General features: G+C 41.9%; 1 protein-coding gene across 1 annotated transcript; it reads right to left on the reverse strand.

The window, feature by feature from the left end:
* Positions 1-1,351: 1,351 nt before the first annotated feature.
* LOC309563149 (extracellular calcium-sensing receptor-like) lies at positions 1,352-17,830 on the reverse strand (the record flags this gene model as incomplete). The annotated part of the gene is made up of 3 exons (XM_082267484.1): positions 1,352-1,417; positions 10,661-11,444; positions 17,787-17,830. 3 exons carry the CDS (start codon positions 17,828-17,830, stop codon positions 1,352-1,354), a joined length of 894 nt encoding a protein of 297 aa, XP_082123610.1.
* Between the last annotated feature and the right edge of the window lie 751 nt (positions 17,831-18,581).

Raw genomic sequence — 18,581 nt, forward strand, 5'->3', positions numbered from 1 at the left:
AAATGATTCCTTGGTTACCCATAAAACATACACCTACAGAATACAAAGACCACCTGATGGTAGGGCCTTCTTTGGAATGATTGCAAGCAGCTTGTTAACCATACAATCTCTCTTCTCACCCAGGCCCGCCTACCACTCTTCAACATAACCCATACTTCTCTCCAGGTATGTCCAACCATTTCCAAAGGGAGATTTGGCCTTTATAAACAGGTTTCCGCAGAACACTTTTTCCACAGCGGCTCTTTTCAATCCTATGAGGCACTACAGGCCAAGAGTAACTCCACCTTCCCTTTCTGGACTTCGGTCCAACTAAGACACTTTTTTAACCACCCAAGAACTCCGCCTGATTGGTATCGTCTGCACACATCATTTGAAGCTATTTGTTCTAAAGCCAACAAAATGTTCTAGACCTGGGAAAGACAGCTAGACATAATCTCACTATTGGCGAGTGGGATAGCATTCTCACTCATACACACAAGGGATCAGTGAATGTCACAGTACAGGAGTTAGGATATAAAATACTCTCAGGATGGCATAGGACGCCCATGCCGCTCCACAAAGTTTCACGCTTGACATTCTCCTTATGTTTGAGATGTGGATCCGAACCCCGTACTTTACTATACATCTGGTGGTCCTGGTCAGAACTGCAGGCATTCTGGACCGATGCATGATGATCTATCCAAGATAACCACTTTTACACTTGACTTGACTCCAGCTCAGTACTAGCTTCATCATACCCCTCCCCCAAAATCAATTTACTACAAATTGTTAGCTCTCTGTTTAGTCAACGTGGCCAGATGATGTATCCCCACTAAATGGGGCACCACCACTCCCCCTACAATACATGATTGGTACTACCATGTCAGACAAATAGCCGAAATGGAAGAACTGATAAGTGTCGCTCGCGATAACCCATCTAAATTTACCCGTACATGGGCATGTTGGATCCATTTCCAAGATTCTCTGAAAACTACTACATCACAAACAACACCCAGACACTCAACCACCAACAGCTCAAACTCATGACCTGTCTTGACCGCAAAGCAGACGGAAACGTTTTGGCACTCTGTCCTCCCCCTTCTATATGTAAACATGCCTTAGCTTGTCTAGCTTAACATGCTCATCCCCTACCCTACAGTCTCTGGACCTCTCTTACACACCCTTTACCTTCTCCATATCTCTTCACATTCCCCCCTAACCATCTCCCCTATTATTTTCATAGCTATTTAGCTTCCAAACCTCATATAGCCATCTACTTATCGAACACTGCCTTGGGATATGGTAATAACAAACTACTCCCATAATAAGACATGGCTAATCAGGAAAAACACCAAGTTACTCGTAGATATTGTTAATGGACAACTTGTTTATCATTCTCTGTGTCCACTTTCTCCTCTAAGTCAGCTACTTTCTTTGCCTATGACATGGATAGAAACAAGACTTATGACACGATAAGTTACCTATTTCATGCAATGTTCCTACTCAATATTGGAAGCCATGTACTTAGTTACATATGTCATGTTGTTTTATTTTATCTCTTTGTAAATCCCAATAAAATTCCTAGAAAAGAAAGACAGTGTATATTTTTAGCACTGATCACAGTATTAGTGTCACAGGTTCCCAAAAATTGTCAATTAGTGTGAGACTGCCCACCATACTATAACAGGTCCGCTATAAGTCGCTGATCGCCGCCATTCCTAGTATAAATAAAATTAAAAATTCCAGTATATATATATTGTGGGGGTTCACTCGGTGGTAGGCGTGGATGATCCCTTTGGGGGGGTTTGTTACACAGGGAGATATCCGAGAAGTGGTTGCAAACAGTTTGGTTTATTCATGCAATTTTCTTCACCAGACTGCATGCAGCAAAAACATCCAAAATAAAATAAAATAAAACACAAAATAAATCCTTGCCACTGTGGGCGGCTACCTTCTCACACACAGAAACCTATCTAATGAAGTCTGTCTCCAACCTACTGTTGGGCAAACTTTGCTGATCCTACAGCAGACACTCCATAGTCCATGTTTTTTCTTCACACAACAAATGTCCATTGAACATGTCCCTTTTTCCTCTTCACATTGAACATGTCCCTTTGCTTGTCTCTTCACATAGCAAACATTCCTTTATTTCTTCCACATAGAAATAGTTCATTTTCTCACCTTGAGAAGTCTTCACACTTTGTACCCTCCTTAGCGCACATCACTTCAGGGGGTCTTCTCCCATGCTCACACAGCTTGTCGGGAGGCACTCATCTGACTGTCCTCCTCTACCCACACGGCATCGGGAGGCAGCAGTCCTTCTTCCATGCCTACACGGCTTCGGGAGGCACACATCTGACTGTCCTCCTCTTCCCAGCTCACACAGCGACAGGAGGCAGCAATCCTTAGACTTCCTTTGGACAAATTATAGAGGCCTTAATTTCCTCATTCCGAACAGCTGAAGGCCTTTCAACTTCCTTAAGCCATCCTGGCTACCTTTTCAGCCGATACCCTATAGTAATTGGTGAAATGTCTAACCCAAGCAGAAGTGTATCTCCTGTCTGTGACCACATCCACAGATTTACCTGACTTCCTGTCACATACCCCCCCCCCTCTTGTTTCAACCCTAGGGTTGGGACACAGTTTTCCAGGCACGCATGTGTCAGGCACTGCTCTTGACTCTCGCTGATAAGCCTCTTAGTATCTTCAAGCTTCAGGATGAAACTGTTTCTGTCATCTTCATTGACAGATTTCTCATAAATGCCACACAGTTTGTCCCTCATCTCATATACACATTCCTCAAGTGCATTTTTAGCATCATTTCGCTCCTTCTCAAGTTTGTCCTGCATAACCATCTGTCCTATCCACCAAGGAGGACAGTGATCCATAGGCAACTCAATTTTGCTAATCTTTTGCTAAACACCACCAAGTTGGAGGGGCTTTTAAACTAGGAGATGGGGGGAGGGCTCAGAAGTAGAATCAGTCAGGAGGGAGCAAAGGACTGAAGGCAGCTGTAGGGTCAGCAGCAACAGTAGGTCCACAACGTCAATCAGTAGGTCTGTGCGGGAGAACCTCAGACCAAACAGGAATAAACATAACCAATCACGTTTAACTTCCGTAAAACTAAGAGGGGTATATGCTAATGCCAGGAGCCTAGCTAATAAAATGGATGAGTTGGAAATGTTAGTACATGAGGAGGACATAGACCTTGTGGGAATAGCAGAGACTTGGTTCGACCCCTCACATGACTGGCTGGCCAATATCCAAGGGTATTCAGTGTACCGGAAGGACAGGGTAGGAAAAAGAGGGGGAGGGGTATGTCTCTACGTCAAGAACAATGTAAAGGTGATTGAGAGGAATGACATTACGGAAGGGATGAGTATGGAGTTAGAATCCGTATGGGTAGAACTCCATAGGGAAGGAGAAAAGGGAAAAGTAATTGTGGGGGTTTGCTATAGGCCACCTAAACAAGGGGAGGAGGTAGAGCTGGAATTTTTAGCACTTTTGGGTAAAGTGGCAAAGCTAGGATCAGTCATCATATTGGGGGACTTCAATTATCCCGACATTGACTGGGAAGAGGGGACTACACACTCACAGAAGGCTCGTCTATTCACGGAAACCTTACAGGATAATTACATGTCACAGTTGGTGGACTCTCCGACTAGAGAAAATGCAGTCCTGGATCTATTGATCACTAATGACCCAGGCCTAATCTCGGAGGTAGGAATCCAGGACAACCTGGGCTCTAGCGATCACAGGATGATCACATTTAGCGTAAATAACAATATAGCAAGGCAAGTGGGGAACATAAGAACCCTTAACTTCAGAAGGGCAAACTTTCCAAAATTGTACTCATTGATGGAAAGGGTAAACTGGGACCAGACCCTGGGATCCCTGACCACAGAGGAAAAATGGGAATGCTTTAGGAACATATTAAGCAAAGGCATCTTGCAGTGCATTCCTATGGGAAATAAATTTAGAAGAGACAAAGCCAAACCTGGCTGGCTAAACCGTAGCGTTAAAAAACTTATTAGGGGAAAAAAATTGGCCTTCAGGAAATATAAATCAGAGGGCACAGTATTGGCTTTCGACCAATACAAGGAGGCAAATAAGAAGTGTAAACACGAAATCAAGATGGCTAAAATAGACTTTGAGAGACAAATAGCGGAGGATAGTAAAAAAAAAACCCAAAGAAATTCTTTAAGTATATCAACAGCAAAAAAACTGGGGCAGAGCATATTGCACACATAATTAACGATGATGGGAGGATGGTTACAGAGGACACTGAAAAAGCAACCATGCTGAATGCTTTTTTCTCGTCAGTATTTACACAGGAAACGGAGGGGTACACTGATCATGACGGTATGGTTAGTAATACACAGGACTTGCCACTATGGCTAACAGAGGGTGAAATCAGGGAAAGGCTGGACAAACTTAACACAAACAAATCACCAGGCTCGGATGGCGTACATCCGAGAGTACTCAAGGAACTCAGTAAGGTTATATCCAGACCACTGTTCCTGATCTTTGCGGACAGTATTAGGACCGGAGATGTACCAGGGGAGTGGAGGAAAGCAAACGTGATTCCGATATTCAAAAAGGGTCAGAGGCATATACAGGGAAATTATAGGCCGGTCAGTCTGACATCAGTAGTATGTAAACTTCTGGAGGGGATGATAAGGGACTATATCGTAGAGTTTGCTAAGGACAACAGCATCATTAGTAGTAACCAGCACGGGTTTACAAATGGGCGCTCTTGTCAAACCAATCTCTTAACATTCTACGAGGAGGTGAACTGTGAGCTAGATAGGGGCAGACCAGTGGATGTGGTGTACCTAGATTTCGCTAAGGCGTTTGATACAGTTCCCCACAAGCACTTAATTTATAAAATAAGGTCTGCAAGTATCGACAGCAGGGTTTGCTCTTGGACACGGAACTGGCTAAAAGGGCGTATCCAAAGGGTGGTAATAAACAGCGCATACTCAGACTGGTCTGAGGTAGTAAGCGGGGTCCCCCAAGGCTCAGTCCTAGGATCAACCTTGTTCAATTTATTCATAAACAGCATTGAGGACGGGATCAGTAGTTCGATATCAGTTTTTGCTGATGATACAAAATTAGGCAGGGCAATAACAGCACAGCATGAAGCAGATATCCTACAGAATGACCTGGACAAAATAACGGAGTGGGCAACGACTTGGCAAATGAGGTTTAACGTGGAGAAGTGTAAGGTTTTGCACTTGGGGACTAGAAACATTAAAGCACAATACACGTTAGGAGGGGAACCCTTGGGGGAATCAAAAATGGAGAAGGATCTGGGAGTCTTGGTTGATGATAGATCAGGCAACAGCTTGCAATGTCAAGCGGCGGCTACCAAGGCTAGCAGAGTATTAGCATGCATAAAGAAAGGGATGTTTTCCAGAGATAAGACTATAATCCTTCCACTTTATAGAACTCTGGTCCGACCACATCTGGAGTATTCTGTCCAGTTCTGGTCGCCAGTCCTCAGAAGGGATGTGTTGGAGCTGGAGAGAGTACAGAGAAGGGCAACTAAACTAATTAGGGGACTGGAGGACCTTGATTATGAAGAGCGTCTCCAATCGCTTGATTTATTCTCCCTGGAGAAGAGACGCCTGAGGGGGGACATGATTGCAATTTTTAAATATCTCAATGGGGATCTCAGGTTAGAAAAAAAACTGTTCAGTCGAAGGGATTGCATGAGGACTCAGGGGCACACAATGCAATTAGAGGAGAAGTGTTTTAACCTCAGGCAACGTGGGGGGTTCTTTACTGTTAGGGCTACAAGATTGTGGAATTCTCTACCACAAGAAGTGGTTTCTGCGGGTAGTATGGTGGCTTTCAAAAGACTATTAGACGTACATCTCAAGGAACAGAACATTCACGGGTATGTGAGACGATTACAGCCACACACACCTACACAGGTTGAACTGGATGGACTATTGTCGTAATTCAACCTCACCTACTATGTAACTATGTAACTATGTAACTATGTAATCTTAATGTCTTTAACATTCTTGAGCTGCCTCTCTCTGCAAATCAACAAATGATTTCCACAACACTTTGAGAACCTCTGCTTCACTTGGCTTTGTTCCAAGAAATGTCTGTACTTTATCAACTTTCCTTCCACCATCATATGGGTCAAAGGCAACAACACAGTTGAACCCAGCGATCTGGGTGGTATCCATTACAGACCTCCTCTCTGCATCAGTGAAGAACTTATTCATTTGCTTCACGTTTTCACCAACAGCCTTAGTTTTCTCCACTAGGTGGTGTTTGCTTTTTTCTCCAAGCTTTATATCACTTGCTTTAGTTTTCTCCACTAGGTTTTCAGCCTGAACTGAGAAATCATCACATTTCTTACACAGCTCCTTTGTTTGCTGAAGCTCTAATGATACATTTTCCAATGCTTGAAGTTTTTGAAGGAACGGTTTATTCCAAAGGGGTGATTCAAGCCACATGTCATCACATTTCTGATGCTCACTCAGACCCCAAAACACTGATCCTTTTAAAAACTGCATCAGGCACACTATCCCCTCTTTGGGACAGATCCTCTGTTGCCTGTAATTCCTCTTCAAGTTCCTGCAACGGAATCTTCATCTCTTCTACTTGCTGTTCTAAGGCTCGCTTAGACTTTTCTAGCTCCTGAATGCTTTTCACAACATCATCCTTGGAGCTGACCAAATCTTCCATTTCTGTACACAGCTGTTTGTTAACTCTTTCTAGTTCAGCCTTACACTCTAGAGCTTCCTCCAAGGAGCGAGCCAAGAACAGGGCTTTGCTCTCTTTATCACGCGCCTCCGCTTCTGCAAGGTCGCGTTCTTTTGCATATTTTGCAGACACAGTCTTCTCCTCACTAAGCATCTGATCAAACCTCTTTTTCACATCTTCAACACTCTCTAATGAACCAACGCTTTCTTCCTTGCGTTTTTTCATATCCGCTATCTGAGCTTGCAATGTTGCGACTTGCTCTGATAGGTTTTTCTTTGCTTCCTCCTCTTTTAATTGTTCCAGGAAGCCATTTTTCTCATCTTCCATTTGTTTGAGTTTTGTGCTCAAACAGCCTTTGACACCTCTCTTCCTGTAAGAGTTTCTGCGTGTCTTGCAGCTGCGATTCCAAGATAGAAAAATCTTTGGCAATTTCTCTAGATTTGTTGTCTGCTTGAGAAAGCTGATTTGTGACATTGTCCAACTCAACCTGCAGTCGGTTTGCCTTCTCTGACAGCTTAGCACACAATCGGTCACCTTCTGACCCTTTGACTTGCGATTCCTGCAGCTGTGCCTCCACTTTTTTTCTCTTGTGTTCAGAATCTTCTTTTCCCTGCATAAGAGCCTTCACCTCATTGACTAGTTTCTGGGAATGAGACTGTAATTCTGCCACACAGGCTTCTTTCTCCTTTAGCTGCTGCTGGACACGTTGGGCTTCCTCTTTCTAACTTTCACAGTCCGTACGTAATTCATCTACCACATTGCTCAAAGTGGTGAGCTCACACACAGTACTCAGTAATTTAGCCTCTCTCTCACTTTTCACCTTGTCGCTGAGAGACAATGTCGTTTTCAGAGAGACATTCTGTTCCTGCACCCCCTGCAGGTCTATTTTTGTAGATTCCAAAGACTGAAGACTTGTTTTCAGCTGATTACGCAACTCCAACATATCACACATACTTTGCTTCTGCAAAGTCTGAATTTCACTTTCCTTTTCCATGAGGACGGAATCTTTCTCCATTATAGTCTCTCTACGTTTGTGCAACTCGGAAAAAAGAAGAGCAGTGGATTCTTCCCACTGGAACACCTGAGCCTGCACGTTTCTATGCTCCATCCTAAGCAATTCCAAGGCTTGTTCCTTTTCTTCCATTTTCCATTGCAAGGCATCCAACTCAGCCCTGCACACATACTCGGTTTCCTCCAAACGGATGGCCTCCATTGGCGTCTGGCATCTCTGTTTCCAGCCTGCCATGCTCTCTTGGTGAGCCTTTTGTTGAGCTGCAAAGCTCCGCTGTTTCAGCATCTCCCCCATTTTGGGTGTACTTTTCACCTAAGAACACTGCGTCTCCATAGCAGTTTCATTTGCACCAGGGTTGCTAGGGACAACAACCTTCCTCTTTAGTAGACTCTCTTTAGGCATGGATGGGGCTCGTTCAGACGGTAACATCCCCTCCATCCATAGAATACGGTCTCTCATTTCAGCTATCTTTGCATCTTTCAGGCGTTTTGATCGCCCCATCTTCAATTACTCCACAATAAATTTTTCACAGTCCAGCAACAAATTTTTGAGACCACTGTCTCTTTAAAACACGTTTTTTTTCTCTTTCAGGATCTTCTCTCCTGCACACATAGATTGTGCAATCTCATGCACCAGACAAAGTTCATCAAAAATTCTGAGACCACTGTCTCTTTAAAACATGTTTTTTTCTCTTTCAGGATCTTCTCTATTGCACACATAGATTGTGCAATCTCATGCACCAGACAAACTTCATAGAACATATGTACTTCTTTACAGGGATCTCTGCTTCTGCCCAATGCATACATCCACCATATGTGGGGATTCACTCGGTGGTAGGCATGGATGACCCCTTTGGGGGGGTTCGTTACACAGGGAGATAGCCGAGAAGTGGTTGCAAACAGTTTGGTTTATTCATGCAATTTTCTTCACCAGACTGCATGCAGCAAAAACATCCAAAATAAAATAAAACACAAAATAAATCCTTGCCACTGTGGGCGGCTACCTTCTCACACACAGGAACCTATCTAATGAAGTCTGTCTCCAACCTACTGTTGGGCAAACTTTGCTGATCCTACAGCAGACACTCCATAGTCCATGTTTTTTCTTCACACAACAAATGTCCATTGAACATGTCCCTTTTCCTCTTCACATTGAACACGTCCCTTTGCTTGTCTCTTCACATAGCAAACATTCCTTTATTTCTTCCACATAGAAATAGTTAATTTTCTCACCTTGAGAAGTCTTCACACTTTGTACCCTCCTTAGCGCACATCACTTCAGGGGGTCTTCTCCCATGCTCACACAGCTTGTCGGGAGGCACACATCTGACTGTCCTCCTCTACCCACACAGCATCAGGAGGCAGCAGTCCTTCTCCCATGCCCACACGGTGTCGGGAGGCACACATCTGACTGTCCTCCTCTTCCCAGCTCACACAGCGACAGGAGGCAGCAATCCTTAGACTTCCTTTGGATAAATTATAGAGGCCTTAATTTCCTCATTCCGAACAGCTGAAGGCCTTTCAACTTCCTTAAGCCGTCCTGGCTACCTTTTCAGCCGACACCCTATAGTAATTGGTGAAATGTCTAATCCAAACAGAAGTGTATCTCCTGTCTGTGACTACATCCACAGATTTACCTGACTTCCTGTCACAATATATATATATATATATATATATATATATATATATATATATACCATCATTTTTATAACTTTTGCATAAACCAATCAATATACGCTTATTGGGATTTTTTACCAACAAAATGAACAGGGAAAAATATTCAAAGACCACCAAAAATAAGCTCTATTTGTCCGGAAAACATGATATAAATGTAATTTGGGTACAGAGTTGCATGACTGCGCAATTGTAAGTTAAAATAACGCACTGTCAAAAAGCAACAAAATGGCCTGGTCATGAAGGAGTAAATCTTCTGGAGGGCAAGTGGTTGGAGGGGCACCTGCACACAAAAGATTTAATTGTGCTACATATGTTCTATATAAGCACGCATGCTGGAGTGGGAACAAGTTATCTGGTATGAGTGGATTGTGGGTGCAATGTCAGGCTCCTGCAGACAAGTCCTTCAGCTTTCTGTCCATACATCTATACAGGCTTTTTGTTAGAAAGCTGGAGGACTTGTGAATGGACTACGAGTGCACTGATCAGCACAATCACAGTCCATTGATACTACAATTCTATGATGGCAGATAGGACTTTAGTAAACAGGTAGTTTATCCATTCACAGATTTGGATGGAGCCTGAGCTGATTTTAAATATGGCAATGGTTGCAGGGGGGAAACCCTACCCACTGGTGTGGTGGGTGGGGGGGGGGGGTTGGAGGGGTGAGGGAACATGTGCTGGAACATGTTACACACGTAATACGGATGTGACATGTAACGTGTTCCAAAAGGTGAATTTAGCCTTTGAAGTATTATCTATGGAAAGATTAAGGTCCTAAATTATGTCATCATTTCAAATGTGCAAGAAATTATAAGGCTTGACATACTGGGTATCTATGTACTCAGTGCAACCTCATCTTTTATATTTTATCAAATAAGTGGGTAATCTATTACATATGAATGCCCTAAAATTAACTAAATATTGCATCTTTTACTAAAACAAAAGATTGTATTTGGTAAACAATTGCACTAGTATCATGTGACAGAAAAAGATGATACAGCAAGCATTGTTCCTCCAGGGTCTCTGCTTTCATAAAATATACTGTTTGGGGGTTTTACATAATCTTTAGGCCAAAAATAATTTTTTATACATGAAAAAATAAAATAAAAAGTTCCAACAGTGAAAGGGTTAACCACCTCTAAACTAAACATGAACCTAATTTGCGGTGATGTTCGTGGTGGAAAGACGTGTCTGGGCACATTGTGTTCCAATACTAAACTGACCGAGTATAAGAAGATACGAGTAACCTTTCATTGAACCCTCTCACCTTATACTTTAGTGTGTGTGGATTTATTTCAGATTTTTTTAAATTTATTTTAAAAGAGAAATGCATGTCATGTAATGCTTGAGCCAAAATGTAGACTGAGATAAAAACTTTATAGGATGTTTTCTCATCAGGAAAATATAAACCAGGTGTAAATGTCTCCAAATTGCAGTTCCAAAGAGGACGTCTAGTTGTGAGGGGAATAAGGAAATTTTTCATTTGGTTTTTTGAAAAGCATCTATATTGAAATATGAGAATATCTTCCATCAGGGGGTCATTTAAGTGGCTGGAAGGGTTAAAACTATTAAAATATTCCTGCAATCCTGTTATGTAGACATAGGGGTATGTGAACACCAAGCTGCAGTTATTGAAATAAAAAAAAAATATTCCACTTATTGACCAAGAATCTGGTAGAATAAATGTTTTCTCCGTGTAATAAGGGACATTATTATACAAAAACTTGTAATAAGTCAGACTAACTGAGCCACAAATAATAAGAACTTCCGTAGTTGAGGTTTGCAGCTCTGGAGGAATTTTATCATAATTCTCTACAGACACCAGAATCTTGAATTCAATACAAATTCCATGATTAGATAAATGTTTGCTGAGTTGTCGGATCTCCCTCTCTCCGTATTCATCATCAGATGTAAGAATGCTGACCCAGTTCCACTTCATCCTTTCCAGTAACTTTGCTATGGCCACATATTGCATCTCATCATCCGGAACTGTCCGGAAAAAGTTTGGATACTTCTTTCTATCACTCAGTAAAGTATCTCTGGCTCCATAACTAATCTAGGAAGAAAGAAAAACGTCTGTATAAATAATGTGTAATTCTTAATATCTAAACGAATAGAAGAAAACCTTGGAAAATGTTTTCATTTTTTTAGAGAGCAACAAACAGAAGTTGTCACCTGAGCTGTCTACTATAATAGATCTATAAGAAGATTGTAGAGGTGATTTTATTTTACTGGAACCAACCAGATGAAGATGGAAGAGTAAATTTAATTTATTTTCGTACATCACGGGACACAGAGCCAAAAAATCATAAAATATGGGTTATATAGCCACCAACAGGTGAAGGACACTGGTCACCAATCAGAAAGGATGTCCCCCCATATAATCCCTCCCACATAGGAAGTACCTCAGATTTTTTGCCAGTGTCTTAAGGTGATGGTCACAGTGGAGAGTCTCTCCACATATTCTGTAAAGAAGAAAGACGATATGCTACATACCCCAATCAAAGATCACTAAATCTAAGGGGTTAGCTATTAGGGATGATCGAACTTTTGAAAAGTTCGGTTCGGCCAGAACATCCAAACTACCCGAAAGTTCGGCCCGGATTTCAGAACCCCATTGAAATCAATGGACCCGAACTTCGGTAATCAAAAAACACAAATTTAAAGCCCTGAAACCCAATGAATGCCCCTAAAAGTGCCTAGGGTTCTGGGTCATGCCCCAGGGACTATTAATCACACAAAAAAAAGTTCTTAAAAATTGTAATTTTTGATAAAAAAGACAATTATTGAAAAAATTAAAAAAAAAATGTCTTTGGATTTAGTATCTGGGGGGTCTAAAAAGTGTACCTGTGAAGTTTCAGCTCTGTAGCATGTCCAGAACCATAAAAGAAAAGATCGTTTGTATTTTGTCACTTAGAACACAGGTAGTTGGCTTCTCGCTTTTCACACCTTGCCGGTTTAATAGCAGGCGTTTTTTTGGGCATTTTTTTGGGTTCTTTTGAGGCAGGAAAAACATCTGAACTTGTGTATACGGGTATATATACCACTATACACAAGTTCAGATGTTTTGCCTGCCTCTAAAGAACCCAAAAAAATGCCCAAAAAAATGCTTACTACTAAACCCGCAAGGTGTGAAAGGAGCGAAGCCATATTACAGATCTATAATTGCACTAATACAAACAATCTTTTTTTTCTGGTTCTGGACATGCTACAGAGCTGATACTTCACAGGTACACCTTTTAGACCCACCAGACACAAAATCACACAAAAAAAAGTTCTTAAAAATTGTCATTTTTGATAGATTTTTGATAGAGAGACAATTATTGAAAAAAAAAAAAAATGTCTTTGGATTTAGTATCTGGGGGGTCTAAAAAGTGTACCTGGGAAGTTTCAGCTCTGTAGCATGTCCAGAACCATAAAAAAAAGATTGTTTGTATTAGTGCAATTATAGATCTGTAATATGGCTTCGCTTCTTTCACACCTTTCCGGTTTAGTAGCAAGCATTTTTTTGGGCATTTTTTGGGTTCTTTGGAGTCAGAAAAAACATCTGAACTTGTGTATAGTGGTATATATACCCGTATACACAAGTTCAGATGTTTTGCCTGCCTCCAAAGAACCTAAAAAATGCCCAAAAAAACGCTAGCGCCAAAAAAAAAAAAAAAAAACGCCCAGGTGTGTTGTTGCAGGCATTTTTTGGGGGTTTTTGGAGGCAGGCAAAACATCTGAACTTGTGCACACATACATGTATCTTACACTTAGACATATATAGGTGTTATAGGAGCGTAACTATATTAGTGTAAATGATTTCATTAGCGCAAGCATATATTTCTGCTACTATCACACCTATATATGTCTAGGTGTGTATATACATATAAGTATGTGTGTATATATACCCCTATACACAAGTTAAGATGTTTAGCCTGCCTCCAAAAACCCCAAAAAAATGCCTGCAAGAACACACCTGGGCGTTTTTTTTTTTTGACACTAGCGTTTTTTGGGACATTTTTTTGGGTTCTTTGGAGGCAGGCAAAACATCTGAACTTGTGTATAGTGGTATATATACCACTATACACAAGTTCAGATGTTTTTCCTGACTCCATACAACCCAAAAAATGCCCAAAAAAAAAACCGCTTGCTACTAAACCGGCAATGTGTGAAAAGCGAGAAGCCAACTGCCTGTGTTCTAAGTGACAAAATACAAACAATCTTTTTTTTTCTGGTTCTGGACATGCTACAGAGCTGAAACTTCACAGGTACCCTTTTTAGACCCCCCGGATACTAAATCCAAAGACATTTTTTGTTTTTCAATAATTGGCTCTCTATCAAAAGTCTATCAAAAATGACAATTTTTATGAACTTTTTTTGTGTGATTTTGTGTCTGGGGGGGTCTAAAAGGTGTACCTGTGAAGTTTCAGCTGTGTAGCATGTCCAGAACCCCCAAAAAAAGATCATATAGGTGTAAAAGGAGGGTCCCACCATCCCTGCTCTACTGAAAAATGATCTTTATTTCTGGTTCTGGACATGCTACAAAAGCTGAAACTTCACAGGTAAACTTTTTAGACCCCCAGATACTAAATAAAAAGGCATTTTTGTTTTGGTTATTTTTTTTTTTCAATAATTGGTTCTCTATCAAAAATCTATCAAAAATGACAACAATGACAACAACCCCAAAAAAATGCCTGCAACAACACACCTGGGCTTTTTTTTTTTTTTTTTTTTACGCTAGCGTTTTTTTTTTGGGCATTTTTTTTACGCTAGCGTTTTTTTGGGCATTTTTTTGGGTTCTTTGGAGGCATGCAAAACATCTGAACTTGTGTATAGTTTTGTATATACACACATACTTATATGTATATACACACCTAGACATATATAGGTGTGATAGGAGCAGAAATATATTGGTGTTAATTATTTCTTTTTTTTTCCATAATCAAGTTTTATTGAGATTTTAAGTACAGAAACATACAAAAGAAGTAAAACAGTTACATAAAGTGTGTATAAAACAGTGAAATACTATTCACATAGTAGCATAACGTAGCAATAACGACTATTTTGTGCAACAGTGTGTTCATAGTGGGTTTATACAAAACAATCATAGATAAGATGAGGCCAAATGAGTATCATATCTCATGAAACGGAGGGTTCACATCTTGGGCTAATCGACTAACTGAGGGCAGGCAAGAAAAAAGGGGTCATGTGCCACAGCGGCTAAACAAAACGAGTATCGTTAGCCAGAACTCATGCAAGGGGAGGGTGGTATGTGGCCAAAAAAAAAAACCCGGCATGAACCCACTGGACATGAAGTGGATGGTGTTAATTATTTCATCAGTGCAAGTAGTTTTTTCTGCTCCTTTTACACCTATTTACAGTATGTCTAGGTGTATATATACAGACATGGGTGTGTATATATACCCCCTATACACATGTTCAGATGTCATGTCTGACCCCAAACATGTCCTCAAAAAAGCACTAGCAACGCCTGCAGCATAAAGAATGCTGACTGGTGAGAAGCCATATCTCTGAAGCGAAAGTGACTTGAGAGAAACTAGCTTTTCTCTATTGCGGTCACCCTGATATGGAAGGGTTTGGTTACCCTGCCATAGCAGTCAGAGTCAGTTCACCCTACACTACATTACGGTCACCCTGGCACTTCGCACTTTCCCTACAGAAACTAATTTTTTGAAGCTAACTAAAGTGTAAAGGAGCACTCTAGCTACACTAGATTTCCCTTTCCTCACACTAATAAATGCTAAATGACACTTTTAAAGTAAAATTAACAGAACTGCTTCCACTCTCTTCCATGTCCAGTATAACAATGCTAGGAATTTGGCGGGGGCTATCTTATATACTGGGGGGCGTATTCACTAATGATTGGTCTAGGGACCCCCTAGTCACTCCAATCACATTCCTAGCATTCTCCTTCCCCCTCAATTGGCTTTTGCTAATGGTTCTGGTCCAATCACAGGCTTTTAAAGCCCATTTCCTGAACCATTGCATTTTGGTCGGTTCTGGTTGCCGAATTCCGAACTTTTTGGGCAAAAAGTTTTAAATTCGGCAGAACCGCGAACAGCCAATTTTCGGGCCGAACCGAGGGTCGACCCGAACCGTTCGATCATTCCTACTAGCTATCAGATCCATCTAAAAAAGTCAGAAGACTAAAAAGATGGAGAAAGCAGATACAAGGTTTTTCCTGTAATGTTGTCCTTTTTAGGTGCTGGAACCTGGGATCTGGACCCTTGGTAACACCAAACCTGAAAAGCACTCTGTGCAGGGTGCTCTACAGGTCCAAGGCTGTGATCCCTCTAAAAACAAAGGTACCCAGCCCTTGAAGGTCAGAAAAACATGGATTGGATTCCTGTTTCAAACAGAATCCTGTGGCAGGACTGGTAAGTCCAATTTAATATTTAATAAAATATTTGCACATACAGCAGATATATATATATATTTTATGCGCTGTTCCCTTTAAGCGATAACAGAAACCAAGTGCCACGTGGGTCTCTGCATGAGACAATGGATGTTAAGCCTAGGCAAAATACATCTTGTTTAGCATTATTTCTGTGCTTGTTTGTTTGACACACTGTTTGCACCTTGTACTGATCACCTGAAAGGTATCAGCTGTGACAAACCAATTCGGCCTAAGCTGCTCTCACCCCATGTAGTTGTTTTCGCCTTGGCAAGAAAGCGCCCGCTTGTTTTTCTTCTCCCTCAATATCCTGTCTGTGCCTTTTAAAATGGGTGTACGCTGCAGGGGGTGTGTTTGAATGTGAATAGCGCACATGCTGACTCCATGTAGCACGCCGTACATGCACTATACAGCATGAAACAGCACAATTTTTAACGAGCTGTTTCCAACGTGCAAGTTTCTGTCATAGGCTGAAGGGGACACAGAGCTGCAGCAGCTGGGTTGCGTGAGTCACTGTGGGTGTATGTTACTGGCACAAACAGGTCCTGTATCTTTGGGATAATCAGTGCTGTGTATGATAAGCTGTATAGCTTGGCACAAGCCTTGAGTACACTGAAGTTGGTACCTCAAGGTTTATCTTGCTACAAAGCAATTTCCGCCCGAAAAAGGGCTGGGGGGCACCACTGGAAGGGGAACTGTGATGCCACAATCAAATCACTATCCGCTAACTACCTACCTAACCTCTTTTATCACACACTATACACGGCTGCCATGTAAGCAGCAGCCTTATATAGTGTGGGGCATTAACTTAGCCCCTGAGCCATGATTGGCTAAAGGCAGCCTGCCTTTGGCCAATCATGGCTCTGACAGGAAACTGTGCTGTGATTGGTCAAAGCATACAGGTCATGGGCATGCTTTGGCCAATCATCAGTTTATCTTTATCGTACATCACAAGACACAGAGCCCTAAATCATAACATATGGGTTATATATCCACCTTCAGGTAAAGGACACTGGTAATCAATCAGAAAGGATGTCCCCCTATATAAGCCCTCCCTCACAGGAAGTGCCTCAGTTTTTTCGCCAGTGTCTAAAGGTGATGGTCACTGTGGAGAGTCGCTTCACATGTTTTTTATGTTTTAAAGAAAAAGAAAGAAGATTATGCTACATACCACTATCAAAGATCACTGAATCTAAAGGGTTAGCTATCAGACTCATCCTAAACAGTCAATAGACTGAAAAGATGGTACCTGAGCCTCGGGAAGCAGATATGAGGTTTTGCCTGTAATGCTGTCCTTTTTAGGTGCTGGACCCTGGGATCCGGACCCTTGGAATACCAAACCCCAAAGGCACTCCCTGCAGGGTGCTCTGCAGGTCCAAGGCCATGGCCCCTCTAAAACAGGGGGACACAGTCCTTGAAGATCTCCAAGACAAAGCTCGCCATGATGAGTGAAGATTAGATTCCTGTTTCATACAGAACCGTGCAGCAGGACTGGTGAGTCCAATTTAAAATATTTACACACACAGCAAAACTTGAAGGTAAAAATTGATGGCATAATTGCAGATTGTAAATATCTTTTGCACTGCTCCCTTTAAAAAGATAACAGAGTCTCTGCATGAGACTATGGATGGTAAGCCTAGGCAAAATACATCTTGTTAAACATTATTTCTGTGCTTGTTTTTCTGGCACACTGTTTTCACCCTGTGCTGATTACCGGAAAGGTATCAGCTGTGGCAAACCAATGTGTGCATGAGACTGGATGTTAAGCTATGCAAAATACGTCTTGTTGAAAGTTCAGTTTTTTTTCTCAGGGATTGAAATGTGCTATTTATATCAATTGTGATAATATGAGCTTGTGCTGTTGTGGGATGATGCAAAGTTTGTTTAAACATTATTTATTTGCCTATTGTTATCACACTGTTTTCTTGCCCTGGGCTGATCACCTGAAAGGTATCAGCTGTGACAAACAAAATTCAGCCTAAGCTGCTCTCACCCCATTTGGTTGCTGTTTTCGCTTTGGCGCATAAGTGCTCGCATGTTCGTCTCCTCCCTTGATAGCGTGTCTGTGACGAAGGTCTTATCACACTCAACAATCTTTGCTTTTAAGTACAGATGTACGCTGTATGGGGGGCATGCCTGAATGCAATTGGCATGCACGTGAACGCCACATAGCACACCATGCATGCGCAGTACAGCATAAATGGACGCAATCTAGAAGGTACTGCTTCCAATACGCTAGCCTCTGCTGAGGTTGAAGGGAACACAGAGCAGCAGCATCTGGGTTGCTTGTGTCACTGTGGGTGTATGGTTACTGGCCCAAACAGGTCCTGTATCTTGGGATAATCAGTGCTGTGTGTGATAAGCTGTATAAGCTTGGTACAAGCCTTGGGTACACTGAAGTTAGTACCTCGAGTTTGTCTTGCTATAAAGCAATGTCTTCCCTAAAGAGGGCTGGGGGGGAGGACCGTTGGAAGGAGCACTGTGATGCCACCGTCAGGCCTTGAAGGTCCTAGCCATGCTTCCTATGTCTCTACTCCCCCTGAGCAGCCAGGGGTGACTAGCCAATCTGCGCCATTACAGTTGTCAGGCATAGTAGCTACTTTAGGTGCTTCTGCTGCAACCCACGTCACTAAAGACGATTTGACATCGTCTTAGCCAGCCTTTAGGGTACGATTGCTGACATATTTGCAGCATCACAAAGAGGGAAGAAACGTGATCGATCCCCCTCACCTGAGCCACCCCCCTGAATTCAGTTTGGGATTGGGCAGAGGAGTGGAAGAAGTAGGTG

Source organism: Pelophylax lessonae, assembly GCF_965119305.1.
Source record: "Pelophylax lessonae genome assembly, chromosome: 1".
Classification (NCBI taxonomy): Eukaryota; Metazoa; Chordata; class Amphibia; order Anura; family Ranidae; genus Pelophylax; species Pelophylax lessonae.